The sequence below is a fragment of the Zalophus californianus genome, chromosome 15, assembly GCF_009762305.2.
Source record: "Zalophus californianus isolate mZalCal1 chromosome 15, mZalCal1.pri.v2, whole genome shotgun sequence".
Lineage (NCBI taxonomy): Eukaryota > Metazoa > Chordata > Mammalia > Carnivora > Otariidae > Zalophus > Zalophus californianus.
Window position 1 is genome coordinate 73,993,587 of NC_045609.1, and position 25,528 is coordinate 74,019,114.

The following is a 25,528-nucleotide window of genomic DNA, read 5'->3' on the forward strand; positions in this document are numbered from 1 at the left end:
TGGTGTTATTTTCTTTTTCTTGATGTTATTTTTAAATGAAGTACTAAATATGTAAACCTTTCTTCAGCTTTGACTCTCAATATAGTATCAATAGACTTATCCTCTCCCCCCTCCCCCAAACAAGACCCCTTGGGATTCTCAGTAATTTTAAGAGCATAAAGGAGTCCCGAAACCAAAAAGCTAGAAAACCACTGTTTTAACAATAAGTGAAATATGTTTGTTGAGGGGCACTTAAGCCCTATCTTGACGAGATCCAAAGGTCTCTAGTTTGAAATTTTTGTCTTGAGAGGATTCAACTGTGAAAAGAGTGTCCCCTCAGGTACCCAACTCCACACGCGCTGAGCGTCTTAGGAAAAAATTCTGCGCGCGATTTGCAAGAGGCACACACTTCGCCCCAGAGGCGGGCAGCACAGTGCATACAGAACTGTGGCGCTGTTGCCCACAGGCCCTCCCGGCTCTCATCACTGGCTCCATCTGGGCAACCTCCTCATCCATGAGACCGGGGCTAGTGACAGCCCCGCTTCGGGGGGCGGGTGCGGTGAAGGGCTCGGCACAGTCCCTGGCACACAGTAAATGTCACACAAATGTTGTTCTCCTCATCATCCCCCTCATCACCATCACCGTCATCTGCACATTCCTGTCACGCTGTCCCTGGCTGTGCAGACTCTGGGCTCCTGAGTCCTGCACAACGAGCCACTCTGCCCCCAGTTGTGGCTTGCTTCCTAAGGGGCTGACGGGATGATTCAGAGCACAGAACCAGCACTGATCAGTCTCAGTGGTATTGAGTCAGTCACTGCCCTTTGCTGCGTCGCTCACATCACTGACTCAGACCCACGCACCTCTAAGAACCCTTTATTCACGGCTACTCTGGGTCACTGAAGCAGCACGTGCCCCAAGAGGTTGCCAGGGGTCCCCCCACTGCCCATTCAGTCTCAACAATAGTGAATCTAGCACTTCAGGCCCAACGGTCTCGTGGCCACCTCCGTTCGTGTCTCACTGGGTTATCTTTGTATGTCAGTAGTTGTCTCTTCGGGACAGGAATATTCTTGAGATGACACATGCTCCAAACACCTCTGGACTTTGTCCGCCCCCGCCTCTGCCCCCCACTTTTCCCTAGCGGTGCAACACTGGAAAGATGGTGACGTGGAAAGCTTAGCAACATCATCTCTCATAACGGCGTTGACATTTCCATGCGCTGCTTAACGCTGTGGTGCACAGAAGTGTAAAGCAGTAAGAATCTACCCCCTCCACCCACCAAGCCTACTTTAAAGGTCTCTGCCTGCTATTGGGGGGAGGGGTATGTTACATTTGGGATTTAAGCTTCTTTGTCCTCTATGATAACAGCTTACGGAAAGAGTGAGGGACATATTTATTGAGTGTTTGCGGTGTTAGGTGGCAGGCACCGTGCTGATACATTTGCATAGATATCTCCTTTCGTCCCTAGAGCTGCCCTGGGAGGATGGAATCCCCACCTTCCTTTACAAATGCCAGACTGAGGCTTCCAGCTGCCCGCTTCCTCCAACCAGCAGAACCAGGATGCCCGCCTAGGTCCACCTCACTCACCCATGACACTGACAACCACAGGGGAAGGAGAAAAAAAGTCCCAACTCCAGCCTGGCGTGGTACTTTTCACATTGATGGTTCTTTTAAATTCTTGTTTTCCTTGGATGCAAGATTTTCTGCATAATTAATTGCTTTGGGAAATTACAGAGCAATTTCCCATTCACTGAATTGGAAAAACTCCATAGAAATGTAAATGCCAAGGTGACTGCAGGATACCTAATTTAGGGAAATGCCTGAGTGGGGGTCTGGGGTCTCCTGGGTGGAGCAGGTCTCCAAGCCTGGCTGTGAGACCGTCGCCTGACCCCTACCCAATAGCCACCTCACAACTGAGGGGGCAGATTTCCTCCCACAAAAATGAGACTGCTCTGGGTCATGGGCTATGGGTACTTCTGTCAACTGCAAACTGTGCATGACTAAAAGGAATCTTGGTCTCCTGTGGAGGGCAAGGACAGAGAGGGAACAGTCTCAGCTTATGGGTTCAGCATGCTGGTCAGCATGAGATGCCACTGACCCCCAAAAAGCTACTGATCTGGATGAGAGGGCAGCACCCCCAGGAATGCTGAGGTCCCCCCTTTTTCCATTTTTTGCCCGGTGGATAAAACTCATTTGCAAAAGAAACTGTATGAAATGGAAGCAACCCCTTCCTTTGGAATTAAAAACAAAAAGACATCAAAGACTCTATGTGGTTGGGATTACATTGGCTTGAGGAGGAAGCCAGCTTACTTGCTGGCGAACTTCATGGGTCTTAGTATGTGACATGGCTGCTGGGCAGAGCAGAAGGGTCCCCTCTGAAGAGGAGCAAGCTGTACAGAGGAGCAGAGGGGATCAGTTGGGGTTCTCTCAGCTGCCGGCAGTCTTAGACAAGGTGGTCTGCCATCTTGGGACCCTCACTTCAGCACTTCTAGGAATGAGTCCACATCTCTCATCTACCCCCCCTCCTCTTTACCCATGCTGCGGTCAAGATGCAATTCCCAAGATTTCCCAGGTTTTCCTCTGATTAATGACATGGCCACAGGGCAAGGAGAAGGTAGGAAGGCAAACACCTGGATGACCCCAACCTGGTGACATAACCGTGGATTATTTAGAGCTTGTTGTCACTCCGTGACAGCAAAGAATTCATCTCCCATGAGATACATGGCCAGGTCCCTGATTTCTGCTGCCGTGGGGTAGGTAGAGGGTCAAGGACCCTGAACTCCCATGACAGTTGGCAGGGAGTTAGGGAGTCCAAACAGGTAAGCAGGAGCTGCTGGGAGACGGGCACATGACTTACATGTCTAGAACCCCTGAGGTCAAATAGACTGTGCTCAATAAATGTGCCCCGACTGAATGAGTTAATAATAATAATAATAATAATAATAATAATAATAATAATCAGAATAAACCAGTGCGGTGCAAGAGGATTTTTTCTTATTTGTAGAAACAACTCTTGTAATCAGTGAGCTGTCACAAAGAAACCACTTTGTAATAAGCAATGAGTGCTCAAAAGGAAATTAGATAAAGTAAGAACTTAATGAGCATGTGTTACCTGAGTAGATTTTTTTTAAAATGATGCTAAGAGGCTCTGATGGACATTATGTCCTAACTGTCTGCGAAAACTGTCTTTAAAACTGGTGCTGTCTTAGTTACTGAGCCATAAAGTGCGTCTGGATTCAAAGGCCGGCCGGGATGATCATTCTGCCTGTCTGGAACTAAAGACAGTAAGGCTGAACAGTGTGAGAACATTGTATTCTTGTCATGAAAGACAATCATTTGGGGAAAAAAATGACAGAAACCAGGTTTCAGAGTTAGCAAGACCTGGTTGACCCCCACCTCCTCCCTGTGGGAGCTGGGCAAACCCTGGGCTCATCGCTCCACTGGCTGTCCTTGTGCAGGGCAGCTGAGCTGATTAGAGACCACACTTGTGCAGTGTGCCCAGTGCTGCTCATCATAGAAGCCTGGTGAAGAGGTTGTTGTTTACATCCCATGCCTTCCTCACAGCCTGGGTCTTTGTCCCATGACAACCGAGCTCCTCTCTCCCAGGCTGCTCATCCTTCCAGCCCAGCTCAGATGGTAGCTTCTCCGGGAAGCCATGCTGACCCACCATGCCAGGTTGGCTGTTCTCACCTCTGTTCTCCCCTAGCACTTTGTACCCTCCTGACCACAGAACCAGGCTGTAATGACTGTGTGTGTGTGTGTGTGTGTGTGTGTGTGTGTGTGTGTGTGTGTGTGTGTGTGTGTGTGTGTGTGTGTGTGTGTGCGCGCGCGCGCGCGCCTGCGCGCGCGCCTGCCTTCCTCTCTGCATGGTAGATGAGAAGCTGGATCTTTACTCCTGGCACAATAACTGAAGGCCTGCTGGCTGGCTGGCTGGCTGGCTGGCTGGCTGGCTGGCTGGCTGGCTGGACAGATGGATGGATGGATTGATGGACAGATGGTTGGATGGACAGACATGTTGGAGGATGCATGGATGGGTGTGTGGATGGATGGATGGTCAGACAGGTGAGTGGATGGATGGAGAGACACCTATGGGTAGATGGGTAGATGCACGAATGGATGGATGGGTAGGTGGGTGGACGGATGGATGGACAGATGGGGTGCATGGATGATGGGTGGATGGAAGGGTGGGTGGGTGGGTGGATAAATGGATGGATGGACAGATAGGTGGGTAGATGGACAGACAGGTGAGTAGATGCATACATGGATGGATAGGTGGGTGGTTGTGTGGATGGATAGATTTCCTATGTGCTAAAACCAGTGTCACTCTGAGTTCTACTCCTTTTCCCTCTGAGTAACTGACACCCATGCTCACCACACTTTTCTTCCTAAAATTCTATTCTCCCTCAGCTTTGTGGAGGTCTTCGGTTTTCCAACTCTCTAACTTCCTACCTCTCTAAGGCCTCTTTAGACATGTTTATCATAAACCTGGTATTCTCAAGGTTCAGTCTTTGGCCTATTTCTCTTCCTATCCCCTTCCCCTGAGGAATAAATCCTATGATGTTATCTTCAACAACCTCTATGTTTGATGATTCTAAAATCTACCCCCAGCCTGTTCTCTGAGATCCATTCATGTTTTAAATGTATTCATTCATTTACTCGTCCAGCAAATATTTAGTAAGCACGGGATATTGTCCTGGGCACAATTTTAGGCACTTAGGATGTATCAGAGATATATCCCAACCATGGAACTTATATTCCAGTGAAGAAAAGAGGCATACAATAATCAAAACAAGTAAGTAAATCACATAGAGTGTTAGAAGGTGATCGGTACTTTGAAAAAGAATGAGAGCAAGATAAGGGGATTGGGAATGTGCAGGGACATGCAGCATTAAATAAGGGGCCAGTGTGAGCCTCATTAAAATGAGATTGAAGATTAAAATGAGATTAAAAGAAGACTTGGAGGTGTAGGATTTTGGGAGCATCTGGGGAAAGAGTGGTTCTAGTGGAGGGAACAGCTAGAGCCAAGAAAGCCCTGGGTGGGGGGACATGTCTGATACATTCAAGGAACAGCAAGGGGACCAGCGTGGCTGAAGCCGAGATAGTCCAGGCAGCATGGCTGGAGCAGAGGCCAGACAGGTAAGGCAGAGGGGCAGTTCCTGTGGAGATTTGGGGCCACTGGAAGGACTGTGCCTTTACCTCTGAGCACCTCTCTGCACAAGCCTTCCATCTCCATGTGGAACACGGACATCCCCGTGCACCGCACACTCCGTCTTGTTCTTCTGAGCCCAGCGCTCCTTCCTTGACTCTGGTAGTGGACTCTGCCGACCCTGGCTTCGACTAAGCCAAAGGATACATTCCCTCTTGCCTCGGCGGCTCGTCCAGGGACGGGCACATGCCACAACCAAGGCCAATCAGAGTCCTTGCCCAGGATTTTTCTCACAGGTTACAGTGGGGAAGAGTCTGTCTTTGATTATGAGGTGACAGGACATGTCCGTTGCAGCTGCGGAGGCAGCACTCACTGAGGAACAGGATGAGAAGGAAGCAAGCAGAGGGAGCAGCGAGGTGACAGTGTAGCTCCAATGACACTGTGCCCGCCATCCTGGCCACGTCCAATTACCCTGCCTCCCCAGTCCTGAGTCAATACAACTCGCCTCTCCTGCCCTAGCTGCTTAAGCTAAGTTTCTCTCATGAACTAAAAGAGTCCCGAAGAACACACCCCTCCGACACAGCATGGTCCAAACAATTCATGGTCCTCTTCCCCCGCCTCCAACCCAAGAGACGAGTCCATGCCTCCTTCTCCTGCACCCCATCCTGGCTACTGACGCCATCATCTGCCTGGTCACCAGGCTGGAGAGGCCCACATTAGCCTCTGTCTATGCCAGGTGCTCTCAGTAAACCCTCAAGTTCTCCCTTCCATGGTGCCTCGAGCTTCCCAACTATCACCCTCTTCTCCTGGTCACCTCTCATCCTGGTCCACCGTAAGAACCTCCCTCCTGCCTCCTGGACTCTTCCCAAGCTGATCGCCCTCCACTCTGCCACCCGGGAGCCCTCGGAGGCCCAGCTCGTTATGTTCCTTCATAAAACTTCAATGGACAAAGTCAATACTTCAACATGGCACTGGAGGCTCCCGATCTTCACATCGCACGGATCTTTCTCCCTCCAGGACAGTCTTTAGGCCACTACCTCCCACCCCCACCACTGCAACCTCCCCAAACCGAGAGCCTTCCTTCTGCCGGACTCTCCCTGCTTCTCACTCACCGAGGCCCTTGGCTGCTGAGACCTTCTGCTATGACACCCCGCCCCCCAAAGAAACATGGGGCTCTCTCTTTGGGCTTCCTGGGCAGACTCAATTCCATCCCTCTTCCACCCACCCTCATCCTCTAAGACAGCAAACCACGGTTCTGGGGCCAAGACTCCATCTGTCCATACGGATCGAGTAACTGACAGAACGTGCAGATACAAAGAAAGGAGTCTCTGATTCTGTCTGTCTTGGGGCCAAGAGTGGCAAAAGTGATGCTGGTGAGGACGTGGGCAGGTGAAGGAAGGGGCTAAGAAGGTGAGGCAGAGACTCCGAGCTCTGGGCAGGCTCAGGGAAGGGGAGGGCAGGAGACAGACAGGATGTAGTGTAAATCTAGACAGGCAGTTTTTTAGTGACAGGCTCCAGCAGCCGCAGACAAATGGCTCCACACCCGCTTCTGCCAAAGGAGAGATAAGGAAAGAGATACGAGGTGACAAGATAGAGCAAGTTGTAGGGGCTGCCGCCTGATTCACGGCTCGGGTTACCCCTGTGAGGCAGGACGATGGCGAACTCTGACACTGCTTTGCTGGTGTGGACTGGCCGCCTGCCTCCTCGGTGCACAGGCTGCGGGGGGAGGTTGGGGGGCTGGAGGACCCGACAAGAAGCATGCTCCTCCCACCTGCTGAACTCAAAGAAGGCAGCGGCAGAGCGGAGGACAGTCGGAGACAAGAAGCATGCTCCTCCCACCTGCTGAACTCAAAGAAGGCAGCGGCAGAGGTCGGAGGACAGCCTTGCTCTTCTCTCAGGATCCTGATGAATCCGTTGCACACACACAGGAACTCCCCCCTCAAGAGTGCGGGGGGGGGGTGGTTTCCAACACACAGTCTGGGTGACACATCAAAAACCTAGCCGTTCGGCACTGTGGATGCATTGCTAAAGACACCCATGTAATCATTTGAAATAAAAACTGCTCAAATGAACTGGAAAATGCTTTACTTGTATTTTCTCATATTCCCGAACCTTTCTTTCCATGGTTCAGAAGTTTGCATTGTCTAATTGCTGATTTCCATTTGTGAATGAATCAGCGTAAAATAAAATTAAGTGCCAAATTAATCTACCCATCTAGTTTTAGGCATTAATTATCCTCTGAGCCATTTTCTCCTGTCGAGACAAGCCCAGATACAGTAATACAGAACCCAGTTTTCAACTCAGGAGTGCAGCCCAAGCTGTGGAGGGTGTCCTCGATCTCTAAGATCTATAGCTTACTGTGCAGAGGGGATCTGACTCCAGGCAAATGAAATGCTCCTCGCCTCTTAAAGGTGCACTAACACCCATCGGACCAAGTTAAGTTCCTGGAGCAGAAATCTGCTGGATGGTTTTGTGATGTGTTTCTCAACTGTCCAGTTAATAAATTAACAACAACACGTTTCCTCTAAGTATAACAGCTTCAGCCCCAGGGTGGAAAGTGGTGCTGGCTAGGGCAGGATTTTGCATATGCTATTCTTCTGGAGCTCTATCAGAGAGACCTTGCTGGTTCTGCTAACAAACAAAACTAAACACAACAAAATCCAGGTCTCTAGGACACAATTGTAGCATCCTCAGTCCCTGGGAAAAGGCAGAATCATATACCTGGTGACCTGCCCAAAACCACCATTCCTGGAAACTATGGGGGACACAGAGCCAAGGCACCAGGACGAGCGAGGGGATGGGGTATAGAGGGCACAGAGACCCTGATATCTTCTCTTTTGAGGTTTAGCATTATCAGAATCTTTCCAGAAGGAATGAGATATCCCGGACCAAGCACTGTTTCACCTTAAAAAGAAGGAACTTCCACAGTAGGAGACAACAGAGATGAATCTGGAGGAATTTATGCTAAGTGAAGTAAGCCAGTCACAGAAGGACAAACACTGCATGATCTCACTTACATGAGGTATCTAAAATCATCCAACCCATGGAAGCAAAGAATATATTACAGTTGCTGAGAGATGGGGGAGGGGAAGCAGGGAGCTGCTAATCAGTGTATACAAACTTCAGTTATCCAAGACAAATGAGTTCTGGAGAAGCTGTACAACATGGTGCCTACAGATGACAACACTGCATCGTGCAAAGATCTGTTCAGAGGGTAGATGGCATGACAAATGCTCTAACAGTAATAAAATTTTTTAAAAGGAGGAAGGAAGGGAGGGAGGGAGGGAGGGAGGGAGGGAGGGAGGGAAGGAGGGAAATGCAACATTGCAACATCCACTTGGGAATGTACTGCCAGTTAAGGGGATGTCTTAGCTGGTGGGCTGGCTCTGGCCGGACCGTCTTAGGGCCCCACCCCCAGGGCAACATGCCATGCTTTGGGAAAACAGAGGCTATGGACTGAGTATGAATGAAGTTACCTGGTGCCCAAGGATGCAGCACCTCTGCTGCTTGTGCAGAATGGCCAAGAAGGGCACTGCCACCAAACCAAGCATCCTCTGGGTTGTTCTCAACAGTGACAACCATGAGGCAGCACCTAAAGCCACAGGCAGGTGAGCTGGTTCTAGCCACATGCTCTCTCTTTGCCTGGCATGGGAAGCAGAAAGGGTTTTGGAGTAGAACTCTGTCACTCTTTGATGAGAACAGAAGGGAGCATGTTCCAGTGAAAGATGCTAGACCTCTTGGTAATAAAGCAGAGCTGAGGTGTCTTTTTCAATTAGAAAAATAAAGGAGATATGAACATACTTGAGCACCCTGAGCCAGTGCACAAGTGCTGAGTTTATTTTGGATTATCAGAGTCTGGGGGAAAGGAGGTAAGGCAGAGGTTTAAATTATGCATCTATAACAACTTGCAGCAGGAATAAAGGACTATGCCTCCTTTATGGTCAAACCCAGCCCTGATGTCCTTCCAGGCACTAAGGAAAGCAACCAGAGGGACAATCGGCAAGGGACACGCTGTGCTTCAGGGGAAGAATGTGTGCTTTTTAAATTTCTTCACATCCTCCTCAAAATACCTCTGCGTTTGCTATTCTGTAGACAAGCTTGGAGGCCCCAACCACCCAAGAGGAAAGGAACCAGTCAGCTTCTCTAAAAGGGAAAGGAGAAAAGAAAACAAAGTCAAAAGGGAAGGCTAACATTGCATCTCTTCTGTGTGAAGGCACAAGGCAGGAGAGGGACAGGTTTTGCACAGAGGCACTGCTGGACCCTGATGGAGGAACCCGTGTGCACCGAATGGGAAACGAACAGGTACAGGGGAGTTTTAATGAGCTGGGGCAGCTCTTTGATAGTTGCTGATGCCGAGATGGAAATGGAGCATTTGAGAGTGTGAACTTTCAAAGAAAACTGTTTTTAGGAAGCAATGTTACCTCTTGCTGTCCCTTCCCTTTTGGAATACTCAAATGAGGCCTTAAGTCGTCCTCTCCTCGACGCCTCCCTGTCTCTGGGTGGGTAAGCGTGGGGGCACCTGTCATGTGAAACCCCACAGAAGCCCCAGCACCGGGGAGTACCAGCTGCTGCTGGGGACCGCAGGAGCTACAAGGACCTCCCCAGGATGGATGGAGGAGGCATGGAATAAAAGGGAAGATTAATAAAACCTGATGGAAGAAAACACCCCTAGCCTACCCAGCAGCTTAAATTACATTTACCACAACTGACAGGGAGGAGGTAATCATGAGTAATAAGTCCTGGGTCTGGAAAGAAATTATGGGCTAAATCACTTACCGATGGGTGCAACTGGGGAAGGTGCTGATTCACCTTCCCAGGGAAGTCTCAAGACAGGGTATAAAACCCGTCAATCCCACTGACACAAATGTCACTTGGTAGCGCCCCTGGGTGGTGTAGAATCTGGGTTTCCAAACAGCTTTCTAGTCACGCCCACCTGCACTCCGCCTCGTGGTAGCTGTGGTCACTACATCCCCACCTTGGTGTGAACAGGCAGCGTCATCGGGCAGGACTGCTCTGCTGCTCCCCCAGGACACTTCTGCCCCATCAGCTGAGGCCACTCTCTGCCGCTGAGGCTGTCTCAACACAAATAATTCCTGGAGTCTTCCTAGCAGGTCAGTCTGAGCCCCAAGCAGCACCCAAATCACCCTGTCATCTGCACGTTCCTTCTGCCATCTCCCCCAGAACACCCAACTTCCCAAACTCCCAGGTATTTCTCACTGCAGCTCAGCAAAAAAGCAATCTGACTTAGCTAATTCACACCAACCCTCCAAGGATTCTCTAAAAAGACTTTACTTATTTATTTATTTATTTGAGAGCAGGGGGAGAGGCAGAGGGAGAGAGAACATCTCCAGCAGACTCCAGGCTGAGTGCAGAGCCGGACACTGGGCTCGATCCAACAACCCTGAGATCATGACCTGGGCTGAAATCAAAGAGTGGAACGCTTAACCGACTGAGCCACCCAGATGCCCGAAGGATTCTCTATTTTGAGGTAATGCTGATGAACTGCTCATGGTTGGCTTTCAGCCTGTACCGGAGCCATCTCAGACCTCCTCTGGGGCTCGTGTGCAAGACCAACCTCATGAGAAGAGAAGGGAGAGGCTCCATCACCTCTCCCACCTCCCGGCCACTGCTCATTGGGCTCACCCACCGCTCCATTCCCCATACAGCTCCCTGTCTTGAGGCCGCCTGGCTTGGACCCATCTGTAAAGAGGACAACATCTACCATAAAGACAGGAAGGAGCTGCATCTGTCTGGCTTTAAGCCAAGAAAGAGCCTAGAAACACAGTCCTGCTCCTAGAAGAGTGATCTCTTCTGCTCAAAGACTAAAGGGGCACCAGGAACCTGAGTTTCAAATCCAGGGGTCTTCACAGGAGAGCTGTTCAGAATCTCTGCTCCCTCCCAACCTGCTCCTATGCTTCTTCCCCGTGTCCTGCTCCTCAGCCACATTCATCTCCAGCAGGGGGTTCTTTTAGTCTCTGGCTGATTGACAGGTTATTGCTGGGTGGAGGACCTGCCTCATCCTTCCAGCAAGCAGCCCCTGCTTCTGGCCCATAACTAAGAAGGTCTCAATAGAACAGAGGTCTAGGAGTGAGAGAGTCCTTGCAGAAACTGCACTGCAGGACACCTGACTCCTCCCCTCCCAGGACACGACTGCTCATCTATATTCTTTCTCATGTAGCAAGTAACCTGCTGGGAACTTAAAAAAAAAAAAAACAGAGGGGCATTACCTTCAGAAAAATCTTCAGCATGAGAAGGTTCTACAGATAATGAGGACTTTTAGTTTTCTTTGGTCCCTATTAGAACTAGTTTCAGGAAAGAATGTGATGCCATTCTATCAGAGTAAAACTTAAACTGACCAGAAACGCACCTCACCAGAACCTTCAAAATTTGACATCCCCCCCCCGCTTGCTCTCTGTTCTTTAGAAATGGGGAGCTTATAAGCAAACAAGCACATAGTCACACCCTCATCTACTTGTCCACCTGTGAACATTCACTGAGCGCATAGGATTTTGTCAGAGATGGCGTCCAAAGCCTCCCCGGGGGACAAAATACAGGTGTTGTCAAAATGATGCCCCATCTAAACCTCCAGCCCGGGATCCAGCCTGCATATCTGAAAGCAGCATGCTCATTGCCTCAGGCTGCAAAGACTCTGCTTGTCAGAATCTGCTTGCTTCCATCAGCAGCTGAATCCAACCCCATGTTTTAGAAGGACATACATCAAATTATTGACAGTGAGAGTTGGGGACAAGTGGGTGCAGAGTGAAGGGGGCAGCTACCTAATTCTATATTCCTTATAAAAAAAAAACCCACAGAGAATGTGTTCATGGATTCCTTCAAACATTAAAATAAATTTTAAAAAATGGCCTAAAAGGCAAAGGAAGCCACTGTTTTCAACAACAGGGCCAAGCTTAGCAGGGTTTCTGCTGGAGGCTAAGATCCAGAAGCATAGCTGAGCGGGAGGTGCCCACTTGCCTTAACCACTTGCAGGACTGAATAGCCTGGAACAAACCCCAGCATTCTGGAAGTTCTCTTCGGGGCTGGACACAGCTCAGTCTCTCTCACTGGTCTCTCCCAGACTTCAGACCTCGACAGTCAAGAGTCTCTCTATCTGCAGCCCCCCCACCTCCCCGAGTTAACCCCCTGAGATCCCTGGCAGCAGCTCAGAGCTTGCTGAGTGGGCACCAGCCTTCACGCTCACCTGGCCTCGGGTGACCCTCTGTGCTTACTAAGCACTTTTCACAGCGTCCCCTGGGTTAAAGACAGGAACCTTCCTCTGCACAAGAGCCTGACCAGCTTCGGAAGAGCCCTGGAGGCCGAGGGCAGAAGTCAGTTCCTGGCCAGTGGGCTCCACCACCTGCCCTTCCCTCGGCCTCCGCACCCCACCCGCCCCGTAGAAACACAGAAACCGGGAGCTCGGCCCCTGAAGCAGCCGCAAAGCTTCTCCTGGCCAGCTCACTCATCACCGCGCAGCTGCCGGCGCCCGCCTACCTGCAGATGTAATTCGTCTTGCAGGAGTCCTGCAAATTCAGGCAGTTGGGCTTCTCCCTCTCCTCGTAGGAGCACACGGGCACAATGGTCTGCCGCCTCCGCTCGGTGCACGCGATGTCCCGGCAGGAGCAGAAGAGCATCCCGTAGCTGTGCTTGGCCGGAACCTTGTCGAAGAACTGCCGCAGGGCCTTGTGGCACTTGCGCCGGTTGCAGACCTCGCTGGACATGCTGGTGGTGCAAGGGGTGATGTAGGCGGACCTGTACTTCTTGCACGTGTCGTCGAGGTTACAGGCCTTGGCGGCGTCCAGGCAGTTGTTTCCCTTGGGAACGTGCTCCACTGCAGAGGAAAGAAAGGCAGGCGTGACCGCAGGGCGGGGCGCCCGGCTGCTCACGTGCGCGCTGTTCTAACAGGTCCTGCCATCTCCCCGGCGACGCTGGGCGCTCGGATCAACACTGCGTTTTGAAGCTCACAGGTAATGAGTTCCTGACAAGGACAAAGTGTAAGGAGTGCAAAGGCTGGGAGCCCAGGGCAGCCCACAAGCCCCTAGCGCTCCCTTCGACGTATAAATAGGCAGGAGGAGTGAAGCCCAAGGAGCCAAAGGAGCTCAGGCACCTGCCTGACTGCGTATACACAAGGCAACAGGAGAACGAGTTTCCAGCTCCTGGTTGGTAAACTGAAATTAGAATAAAAGAAAAAAGCAACAAATTATATACTTGTTCATTATACATTATATAAAATGATATGCTGAATGTAAGTATAATTGCCATGCAATCCTCCAGGAATATAATTATGTAATAAATGCATATAGTACATGCTAATTACTATATGATTACAGAGTAATTACATGGTTATTTGAGCCCAGAAGACAAAATATTATGCCAGCTCTCTAAACAGGAAGAAGCAACTACAACGAGGCTGTGTTTAAGTTCTAGCTCACAGGCCATTGGAAGAAAACCAGAATAAATTACATGAAAATTTGCAAACCTCAATTACCACTTAACTTGCCACATACAAAATGTGGGATCTATGAGTATTGAGGCTGCAAACTAGAAAAATGGTGATGGAAAAAACTTCCAGGGCCAGGTTATAAGGTGATCCATGGAAAATTGATCATTAGGTGTAGCAGTGACCCTCTGAAGCCAGCAAAGAAGTAGCAGACAACCCCACTCAATTGTAGGAATTGTCTCCCCCACCCTTCCGTGAATTTCCTGCTCAGGCCCCGGGCCTCTGTTTCAGTTCTGGAACCCCCTTTCATTCTCTTTGTGCCCCGGTCAATGGGGGCCATGAAGGCATTTGGGAAATGACAAGAGGCTGGAGAACTGGTAAGAGTAGAGACAGAGTCCAAGTGGGTTGGGTGGGTCTGAAAGACAGGGTAGTGCATTTAGTGTACATCCAAAGGGCACATGGACTATTATTCAACCTAAACAAAGAAGGAAATCCCGCCATAGGTTTGACAACAGCGAGAACCGTGAGGACATTATGCTAAATGAAATAAACCAGTCACAAGAGGACAACTACTGTATGATTCCACTTACAGGAGGTTCCTAAAACACTCAAGCTCAGAGAAACAGAGAGCACAATGCTAATAGCCCGGGGCTGGAGGAGAGGGTCATGGGGAGTTGCTATTCAGGGGGCATCAAGTTTTAGTGATGCAAGATGAGTAAGTTCTAGAAATCTGCTGTCTAACATCATACCCAGCATCAGCGGTGCTGTATTGTACACTTAAAAATCTGCTGAGAGAGTAAATCTCAGGTTAAATGTTCTCACTACAGTTTTTTTTTTTTTTTCTTAAATATCAATCAGTGAGGGGCACACAAAGCAAGTCTACATTTCAGGGAAAGAAAAAGACTCCCTGTTTTACTGACGGTGCGTCTTGCTTTAAGAAAGCCCAAGATGCAAAAGTCTGAAATCACCAAATTATACCCTGGCACCACGAGCAGTACCCTATTATGCCTCAGGTTCAGGTCTCTGCAATGACATCTGAATCCAACAATTTAATGTGAAAGGCAAGAAACAAGACATTCAGCCCTTCTTGGGTGAGCAGTACAAGAGGCCCAACGGCTGCACAGAGATCCCTGCTGGTTTAACAAGCACACCTGGTACGTTTTCTCCATCATGACCTTCCCAGACCAGCTTCTCTCTGGCTCCTCTGTTTTCACACTCAAGCTCCTCCGGACTCAAGAAATGAAATATTAACCATGTGCTCTGACAGGATCACCAGGATCTACAGGCCTTGGTAACACTTCCTGTCTTTTCCTCTTTTGGGACTTTTAACATTGTGCTCTTGGGCCCAGCCGCAACCCTGATTTATAGTCTCAAAGGTCTAGAGTTCCCCAGGAGATTTCTAAATTATCCATTTTTCATGAGAGTCAAATAAATTAATATGACCAATGATCAAATTCTGGATCATCTGGATTAGGCCCTGAAGGCTAGATACTGGTACATAATTTTACTGCCTGCATTTACACTTGTCCTGGTATTGAATGGTGCTTTATGAGCTCTAGCTAAAAAGAAAAGAATAGAGGCTCAGAGGTGCACTTAATACTTAAATGACGTAGCCAGTGATATATGAACAAACAGTTCAAAGAAGTTCAAATGGAGGAAAAAGGCAGAAGAATTAAGTCATCACATCACACCCAGTAACACAGGTCTGCTCAATTCAAAACAACTCATGCTGAAACAGGAGTATATTCCAATTGTAAGCACCAATTTAGCTTCAGCAAAATGGTATTACCCCTTGCATTAATGTTATTAACTTGCATTTCATTGTTTACAAAGTTCTGTTCATATTTAATTTGTGTATATTGTTTTTATAGTTGTGTAAAATTACAAAATAAAAGTTTATAGTTCGATGTTCATAAGTGCCAAATAAAATTATAGTAAAAATAATAAAACTCAACACATGAGGTCCAGGAAATATAAATTTCTCTCCTAAAGTAGTTTGTATACCATATAAGTTTAAAAAAAAATTGGTCTGGAGAGAAGCTCCTTGACATGGGTCTTGCAATGAATTTTTGGATATGATACAAGCAACAACATCAAAAATGAACACATGGGATGACATCAAACTAAAAAGCTTCTGCACAGTAAAGGAAACCATTAATACCATGAAAAGGCAGGCTATGAAATGGGAGAAAATATTTGCAAATCATGTATCTGATAAGGGGTTAATATCCAAAATATATAAATAACTCATACAACTCAGCAGCAAAATAATAATAATAATAATAATAATAATAGTTCCATTTAAAAAGAGCAAAGAACCTAAATAGACATTTTGCCAAAGATGATACTCCAATGGCCAACACGTACCTGAAAAGATGCTCAGCATCACTAATTATTAAGGAAATGGATATCAAAACCACAGTGAGGTATCACTGTACACCTGTTAGAATGGCTGATGTCAAGACAAGAAATAACAAATGCTGGTGAAGGTGTGGAGAAAAGAACCCTGGCACTGCAGGTAGGATTATAAATTGGCACAACCATTATGAAAGACAGTGTGGCGTTTCCTTGAAAAAATTAAAAATAGAACTATCACGTGATCCAGCAACTCTACTTCTAGGCATACATCTGAAGGAAACCAAATCATTATGTCAAAGAGATATCTGAACCCCCATTTTCATTGCAACATTATTTATAATAGCCAAGACATTGAAACAACTTAAGTATTTGTCGACAGATGAATGGGTAAAGAAGACGTGGTGTATATACACACAAAGGAATAATATTCAGCTGTAAAAAAGGAAGTCCTGCCATGTTAAGTAAAATAAGTCAGACAAAGACAAATACAGTATGATCTCACTTTTATGTGGCATCTAAAAAAAAACAAAAAACAATACAATACACAACAACACCAAAAAAACTAAACTCATAGAAAAAAAAAAGATCAGCTTTGTAGTTACCAGAGGCAAGGGAGTGTGAACTGAATGAAGGTAAGTCAAAAGGTACAAACTCTCAGTTGTAAGATAAATACATAATGGGAAATGTCATGTACAACATGATGACTATAGTTAACAATGTTCTCTGTTATATTTGAAAACTGCTAAGAAAGTAAATCCTAAAAGTTCTCATCACACACACAAAGACATTTTTCTTCTTTTTTTGTGTGTGTATCTATATGAGGTAGCAGATGTTAACTAAACTTGTGACCATTATTTTGCAATATACGTAAGCCAAGTCACCATGCCATACATTTCAAACTTATACAGAGCTGTATGTTAATTATATCTTAAGAAAACTAAAAGAAAAAAATTGGCCCAGTGTATTCCTGCTTTATTATAATAACGTCAGCTTCCTTTTTAAAGTTGGTAAAACTATATACACTCTTAGTTTTTTCTTCTTAATGTTATAAAAAAGAAAAGCAATATTTCAAAGGAAAATCTCTGTACAAAGTGGGAAGAGAAAGCATCATTTTATGTCCAAATCAATTGCTTAAATTTTACTTCATTTAGCAAACTCACTTTCAACTGATTCTGTATTCATCAATACATAACCCGGCCAGAGCACCATCTCTTTACCATTATTTCAGAGCCTGTGACAAATTCCAGAATGCACAAACCTGGAACATTCAGAGAAGCAAAAAAAAAAAAACAAACCCAGGAATTGATGTCCAGCTCACAGATCAATATGTGACTGGCTTTTTGTTTCTGATTCTCATTCACACAAAATATTCTCACGACCCTTTTCCCAACTTTATATGTGAGGCCAGTCTCACCCAAAGAGCAGAACCTGATGAAGACAAAAGAGGAAAATTACAGACTAATATTCCTTACCTAGATTCAAAAAGTTCAGTAGATAGCATTTAGCAATACGTCAAAAGGATAATGTACCAAGACCAACTTGGGTTTATCCCAAAATGCAAGGCTGGTTTAATATTTAAAAATTAATGTAATTTACCATGTAAACAAACAGGAAGAAAACCATATGATTATTTAAATGGACAAAGAAAAAGCTTTCAACAAATTTCAGCCCTCCTTCCACAATAGAAAATGCTCAGCAATCTAAGAGTAGTAGAAAACTTTCTTAATCTGATAAAGGGCATCTATAAAAAACCCTACAAGTAAAATCATATTAATAGTGAAATATTGACTTTTCCCCCATAAAGTCAGGAACAAATGAAGGATATTCATTCTTACCACCTGTAGTCAACATTGTACTAGAGATCCTAGCCATTGCAATAAAGCAATGAAAAGAAATAAAAGGTACAGAGATTGGAAAGGATGACATTTCTATTTGCAGATGACTTGGAAAATCCTAAAGAATTTACAAAACAACTACTAGAATCAATAAGTGTATTTATCAAAGTCAAAAGATATAAAATTATATACAATAATCAGTTGTACTTTTTTAAACTATTAGCAGAATTTTAGGAAACAAAATTTAAAAACATAATTCCATTTCTAAGAGAACCAAAAAAGGAGCACTTAAAAATGAATTTAACAAAACACAATACAAGATCGCTACACTAAAAACTCGAAAGTATTGATGAGAAAATTAAGGAAGACCTAAATAAATGGAAATACATACCATGTTCATGGATCAGAGAACTCAATATCATTAAGATATCAGTTATCCTCAAATCATAATATGTTTTGACATTGGCAAGGGGATTCTAAAATTTCTCTGGAAATGCAAAGGACATAGCATAGTCAAAGCAATTTGAAGAACAACAAAGTTGAAGGAGTTTATACTCATCTCAAGATTTACCACAAAGCTGTACTTAGCAAGACATTGTGGTACAACATAGGCACAGACAAGTCAAACAATGGAACGTAAAACAGAACTTGGCTTAAATACACCCTCACATCTATAATTATTTGATTTTTGACAAAGTCGCTTGAAAATATCTAACAGAGAAGTTCTCTTCAACAAACAGTATTAGAATAACTGAAAATCAATGTAAAAAACAATAACAAAACTCTCTACTTCACACCGTATATAAAAATTAATACAAGATGCATCATAGACTTAAACCTAAAAGCCAAAATCACAAATTCTTTATACGGAAACAAAATAATCTTGGAAGTAGGCAAAGGTTTCTTAGAGAGGACCACAGAAAGCCATAACATAAAAGAAGAAAATTGGTAAGTTAGATTTTAGCAAAATTTAAAAGTTCAGCTCATCAAAAGACAGCGATAAGAAATGAAGAAAAGGAACAGACAAATCACAGACTAGAAGAAAATATTTGCAAAACACATATCTGACAAAGGATCCATATCTAAAACATATGCAGAATACCCAGAACTTAATAATAAAAGACAACCCAATTGAAAAATGAGCGAAATACGTGAGCAGACACTCCACAAAAGAAGATAAATGAATGGCCAAGAAGCACATGAAAAGCATTCAACATCATTAGTTATCAGGGAAATAAATGCAAATGAAAACCACAATGAGATCTGCTAGGAGGTTAAAGTGAGTCTGACAACCCCAAATATTTTCAAAGATGTCAAGCTCCTGGAATCTCATACATTGTTGGTGGGAGTGCAAAATGGTCCAATCAATTTGGGGAAATACTGGGCAGGTTTTTAATAAAAGTAAGCATACCACTACCCTATAACCCAGCATTTCCACTTCTAGGTATTTATTCAAGAGACATGAGAATATATGTCCATAAAAAGACTTGGATAAGAGTATGATTATGCTATATTGGTAATAACCAAAAACTGGAAAAACAGCTCACATATCCATCAACAGGGAAATGGCTACACAAGCTGTGGTCTATTCGTGCAGTGGAATACCACTCAGAAATAACCCATGAACTACAGATACACACAATAGCAGGGATACAGCTCAAAAATACTACGCTGAAGGAAAAAACAAAGGTCTTACACAAAAAATACACACTGAATGATTCTATCTATGTGAAGTTCTAGAACAGATAAACCCAATTTATGATGAAAAACATCAGAGGAATGGTTGCTTCTAGGGGTTGGAGGTGGGGATTGGCTGGGAAGGGGCAAGACGGAACTTTCTAGAGTGATGGTAACTTCTATCCTGATAGAAGTTTGAGTCAAAACCTACAGAATGGTACACCTAAGGTTTGTACATATATACATTTTACCTTAAAAGGAATAAAAATTAAACAAATATTAAAAACAGGTTATTAACAGGTATGCTAAAGCATGTAGGGGAAGTATATTGATATCTGCATTTTAAAAACGTAGATTAATTGATAGGTGGAAAGAAGGATGGATACATGGATACTTACAAAGCAACTGTATTCTAATTTAATGATAGAATCTAGATGGGTTAATTGTAAAATTTTTTCCACATGTTTGAAAATGTTCAAATAAACAATTGGCAAAAAAAAAAAACAAACCCATAAAACAAAAACAGCCCAGATTCATATATACCCTATTAAAATAAAAAGTTTATTTTAATGTAATGTATGGTAATTAACATAACAATAAAATTTTTTAAAAAGTTTTTTAACATGCACAGAATATGAAAAGCAACCCTTAGCACCCCTTAGCCTCCTTTCTTGGTTAAACACTCCTGAAATCATAGGACACGTAAATAAGACTTGAGTTTTCACTTGGTAAGAAGACTGATACCCATATCTATTTGATAGACAGCGCCCCCCCCCAAGGGCATGCACAAAAATGCTATGTTGATAACTCGAGGGCAGAGGGAGGAACCTGCAGAATGATTCCATTTAGGCCACTTGAGTCACACCCAATTGGCCATCAGCTCACACAGCGCAGGGAGGAGCAGGAGTACGCCTGTGTTTTATGGTTTGGGCGCACGCGCCTCCTGGCCTGCCCAGAAGGCTTCCGGACAGCTTTGCCATAACTCTGAGCACCATCCTCCCCACAGCTCATTTCAGAGCTCGGCACTAAAATGCCGCTTTCCCCTCCTCCCCTCCGTCTCTAATCTCTCCTGCCATCTGCTGTTATTCATTCTTTAACTTGGTAGAATGTCTGGGATGCTGCCTGAATGGGAAATATTCTCAGAATGAAGACTGTTTACTAGAAATCCTTTTTTCTTGTGGGAGAACGCCTGTGTGGGGGCTGTGCAGGCTAAGGAGCCCCTCTCCAGCATCAGCCTAGCGCTGTATTCTAGAGATGCCATCGAACTGGCTTTTCCTTTCCAAGTTGGCTAGAACCATGTTGTTACTTTGCAGGTTACGTACTGCTTTTCTCTGTCATCATTCTAAGCCTCTTTGGCTGTGATCACATCTGATGTGACTTATTTCCTGCTTTCCTGGGCAGGGGAGGTAGAACCTGCATTGCAATGGGAGGGCCAGCTCCCAGATACCAGGGAATACAAAAGGGTCAGGTGTTGCAGAAAAAAACCCAATGAATTAATTAGGAGTCAGGGATTTTAAATGTGGTCCAGTTATCCAAGTGTCTTCATAAAATTCAGCTTTCCCCCAGTGGACCTCAGGTTCCCTGTTTGGCAGATGATATATCGAAGTTCCCTTCAAGACTCAAGGTTCTTTGATTTGATGGTTATGATAAAAAAATGCCTTTTCTGATTATGACATCAAGTATTTGGGATAAAACTTGGTGATCAGGGACAGAATGTAAAAAAAAAAAAAAAAAAAAATCCCAGCACTCAAAAGCGCTAACCTCTCGGCTATTTGCTGTTTCAAAGAGTACATGGACCAAAGTTTCCAACCCTGACCTGCAGGCAGAGCAAAAGTAAAAGATCCCTCCAACACGGGGTGATGTGGAGGTGTCAGGCATGAATTATGCACCGGAAGAAGCTTTCACATTCTAAATTCCTTTGGAGCAAGGAACTGCCTTTATCCCAAGTACAATCCTCACACTGTCCCTAATCAAAGAGGCTATCACTCTGGCCACAGCCCCTCATTACTTACACTTAGATTTACACTTAGAAAATGCCACCATTATTGGCAGATGCGGGAGCTAGCTAACCAGTCAAAATGATTCAGGATGAAATACAGATGGAAACAACTAGAAATCCATTTCTATAGATTATGAGGTGGAATAAAACAGTAAATATATTAAAATCTGCAAGGCCTGCATGAAGATGTGGTTTATTAAGCAGAGAGTTCACAAGGCGTGGGGAGAGAATGTTGTTTATGAATGCCTGCCAATTTCTGGGAATCCTTCTGCCTTTCTTTTTTGGGCTGCAGAAGTGAATTCACAACCGGTTTCCTCTTTCTTTCTGACTAGATTAATTATCATGTTAACGTAACTAGTGTTCTTCTTCTAATAGGATCCCTCTAACGTGTTATTCCAGCAAATAAAAAAAAAAAAATGGGCAAAAGCTTCAAGATCTTCACAGGGGCAGAACAAGCTTTTCTGGAAGCTTACATTTGCAGTCTGGTCTTCTGATATCCACGTGCATCAGATGGCAAATCTCATCACACAGGTTGTGACCCTTGCAACTGATCCTTCAAGAGCTCGGCCTTTTCCAGCTGGGGTGCTAAAAATTACATTTAAAACGCACATGTTGGCTCTTTGGAGCCCATTTTGTCATTCATACACTGTTCCAGGCATATTGTATTACACAATGATAGATTTCCTCCTCACTCGGTTTTTGTTTTTTTTTTTTCCCTACATTACACGACTACACTGAACCTCGAGCCATGCCCAAGTTTTCTCTGGGGTTCACAGTGACTGAATTTTTCTGAAGACCTGTGAATTTGGAAAGAACTCTTCTGTCTGGTGAAGACTGTGCCCAATGTTAACCACAAGTGATGCGCTCACCCGATGCTCACTCACCCCAAGCTCACTCTTTCGAGCTTCCATTTTCATAATGGGCACCCTGGGGTCCACCACCCCCGTCCGTACCTTAAAAAAATCAGTTGCCTCCTGTAAGTGGTGTGCGAGTCACATGCTTGCTGCTGCAAGATGATTAATAGTGCTGTCTCAGCAAATGGGATCATTACATTTTTAATTAACCTTTCCAACCTCCTCCACCTTTTCCTTTTGTTATACAGTGGATCTCTGAAGTTTTCTCTTGTTTATGTTCAAGTAGGTTTGAAATACGGGCATGAAAAAATGATAGCAGGTGATGCAGGAATGGTTGCCCAGGTGAGATGGCTCGTGAGGTGCCGTGCCTCATTGTACATGAAAATGGGGACAAGCGCTCAGAACTCGGTGGCTGGGTTCCCACCTAATTTTTGTTTTGGCAGCTTCGCATTATTTAATGGCCTTGGCTACCAGGAAACTGGCTTTTTAAAATCTCTTTCAACCTAATTATAATTATGGTGTATAAATCATACAATGATCGATTATAAAAATCTCGGGTTCATAAATATTTAACTTAGCATTTAAATCCACACTGCAGGAGTGCATGGAATTTCTGAGCCCATCTTTCTGCAAACAACTGCTTTATTACAGTTCCAATGCCAATTACTGAAAGCTGAACCAAGTTTGTCTTGCAGTACACTCGGGCACATATCTGAGCACAAAGGCTTTCTGTGTATTAAGATGACACGATTTTGTTATTTCTAAAAAATGCATACCTCTCATTAAAAAGATATTCTGCAAAGTCCTCTATCGTCATCTTTTAATTCCTCAAGCATGGAGAGACACAATTATGATATCACACATAAAAACACTCATTAAAATATGTTTTATCTAATGTAAGATTGATTCCAAGATAATTGAGATCAGATTTGTTTGGAAAATGTATTGTGACATGCGCAAACTCTGATGCAAAGAGGAAATGATCTTCTCCGAGGATTCGAGCAAAACAGCTAAATATTTTTCAGCAAAATCATAAAGCCATAATTGGATTTCAATTTAGTAATAGTTGGCCTAAGACAGGCCATTTTTAATAATCTAATTATGTGTTCAGGGCCTACCCCAGAACTCAACGACGGCTTCAGAACTATTAATTGTACTCAATCCTGTTGCATCTTCAACCATGAAATTTGCTATTACATGTAGGACTGGCTCCCGTTTATGAGTATTTTTTTTCCAATCTCAGATAATCTTTATAACATCCCCCAAAATGCCTACTCCTTTCATTTTTCTAAAAGTGAACTATTTTAATGATTTTCTCTGGACCAGAACACTTGATCCCAAGGAGCTCAGATTTGTGGTCCTTCCACAGAAAAAAAATTCACGGTGAGATCTACAAAAACCTTCCCTATTTTTATGAAGACACAGAGACCAGCACTTTGCTTTTGTCCGATTTTCATTAATTAAAGGTATTTAATTGCTAACATCTCTTTAGCAGTAAAATTAATGAGTACTTCAACTACAGGAGAAGATCCGCATGATAACGTAAACCTAATTCATTTTCTGAGGTACAAACTGTAGCTCCACCAATATTTAGGCTGTGAGAGCTCCACTGAAAATAAGTGATAAATATATGCAAGGATTTTTTTTCATTTGGGTGACTTACAAATCATCTCTGACAACAACCCGTGAAGTGACTATTCTTGAAAAGGTGTTGAGCCAATGACAGCACTAGAATAAGTGTTTTGCTTCTCAAGGTGACTACCTTGAAGGACGTTGTCCATTTGGATGTATGCGTTCTTGGTAGGCTCATCAGCCATAGTCATGCTGTACATTTGCTGTCTTTCTCCAAGGAGCTAGAGCAAAAGAATGCCACCAGAAGGCAGGCTAGCGGCTCGAATGTTACTTCCACTACACAATCTATAAAAATGATTCTGGCCTCTTCTATACACAAAGAGAAAGGAAAGTATGCATTCCGAAGCCAAATCATCAGCTAAAACAATGAAAAATGAAGAGGCTGAAAATCCTATTAAGTAGCCTGAATGATGGTGAGATAATAATGAATCACTGATGATGCTGGCAGTTGTCAGGGCCCTCACAGTGCGGGATTTCAGCAAAGATAAGCTAAATATCAGGTCTTTATTTTTAGTTAAAGAGCATAAAATTCAATGCCTTTCCTCCCACGAGCCTATTTACATACCTGCTGTGCTACCTATTTGCCTTCACCTGCTTCCCAATTAATACCCCATTAAGCTGCTCCACCTGCAGTGGCTTTTACCTTCACCACAGCCCGGCAAACATCACTCACCTGCTATAGCTCAATTGTTTCTTTGGGGAAGAGAAAAACAAGCTGCTTGAATAATAATGGCAGGACTTGGAGTTTACAGAGTGTGCTTTCTCAAAAGCCAGTAGCCAGATGCGGAGGTCATTTCCAGAGAAAAAGCCAGCAGCCAGGGCAGAATGTCTAGAATGAGTGTAGCCAACATTCCAGAAGATGATGGAGGGAAGGAATGTCCATCTTCAGTAGTGAGATCTGTCAATCCGGATTCCACATATGCATTTTTAACGATGGTTTGCTTCATTCAAGAAGGTGTTTCATGTCAAGTTGGGTTAATACTTTGTTTGGTTAAGGGTGCTTAGGCAACTTATTTTAATTAAGATTAGCACATTGTTTCTCTTTTATGCAAATAGGTTTTAAGTGTTTGAAGAGTTGGTTCCTCCAAGGAGTGACCAAACCTAGGAGGCATCAGAAGCCCATAGAGAGCAAATTTTACAAAACAAAAACAAAACCATGGATTCCTGGGTATTGTCCCAGCCTCTTAGAATCTGTGTTTTCACAAAGTACCTGAGTACTTCCGATGATCAGACTTGGAATCCACTGACTTTCAGTGAGCTGAACCTTTCATACTTACTACCCATCTGCACCCCCACTTATTTTCCTAGTAAATCCTGGCTTTCTGATTGGTTCTGCTCAGTTTCAGGAATGTAATCCCTAAGAGGTGTCTTCTAGTAGGTAGCTCTTTGGGTCCTCATGCCTCATTCCACGAAGATCTTGTTGACAAGAGGGCTTTTCTTGCCCATGTTCCCAGTGTAACTTCAGAATCAAGCCTAGGCTAGATTTACCGGGTAGCCCTAGCACAGAAACTTGCTAAAGTTAGCAAGTTAGGTGGGCTAAAACAAAGCCTCCTCTCCCCACCCCCCATTGCTTCCCATGAGCTGAGAGGAAGCAGACAGAACAAGCGTGTGTGTGCC

The 25,528-nt window shown here is 44.6% G+C and overlaps 1 protein-coding gene across 5 annotated transcripts in view; it reads right to left on the reverse strand.

The window, feature by feature from the left end:
* The window catches only part of GFRA1 (GDNF family receptor alpha 1), a 215,285-nt gene that overhangs the window by 62,178 nt on the left and 127,579 nt on the right, over nt 1-25,528 (reverse strand). For all 5 annotated transcript variants that reach the window (XM_027596620.2, XM_027596621.2, XM_027596618.2 and 2 more), the window contains one exon: nt 12,611-12,947. In XM_027596620.2, coding sequence (XP_027452421.1) covers nt 12,611-12,947 — 337 coding nt within the window. The remainder of the gene's footprint in view (nt 1-12,610; nt 12,948-25,528) is intronic.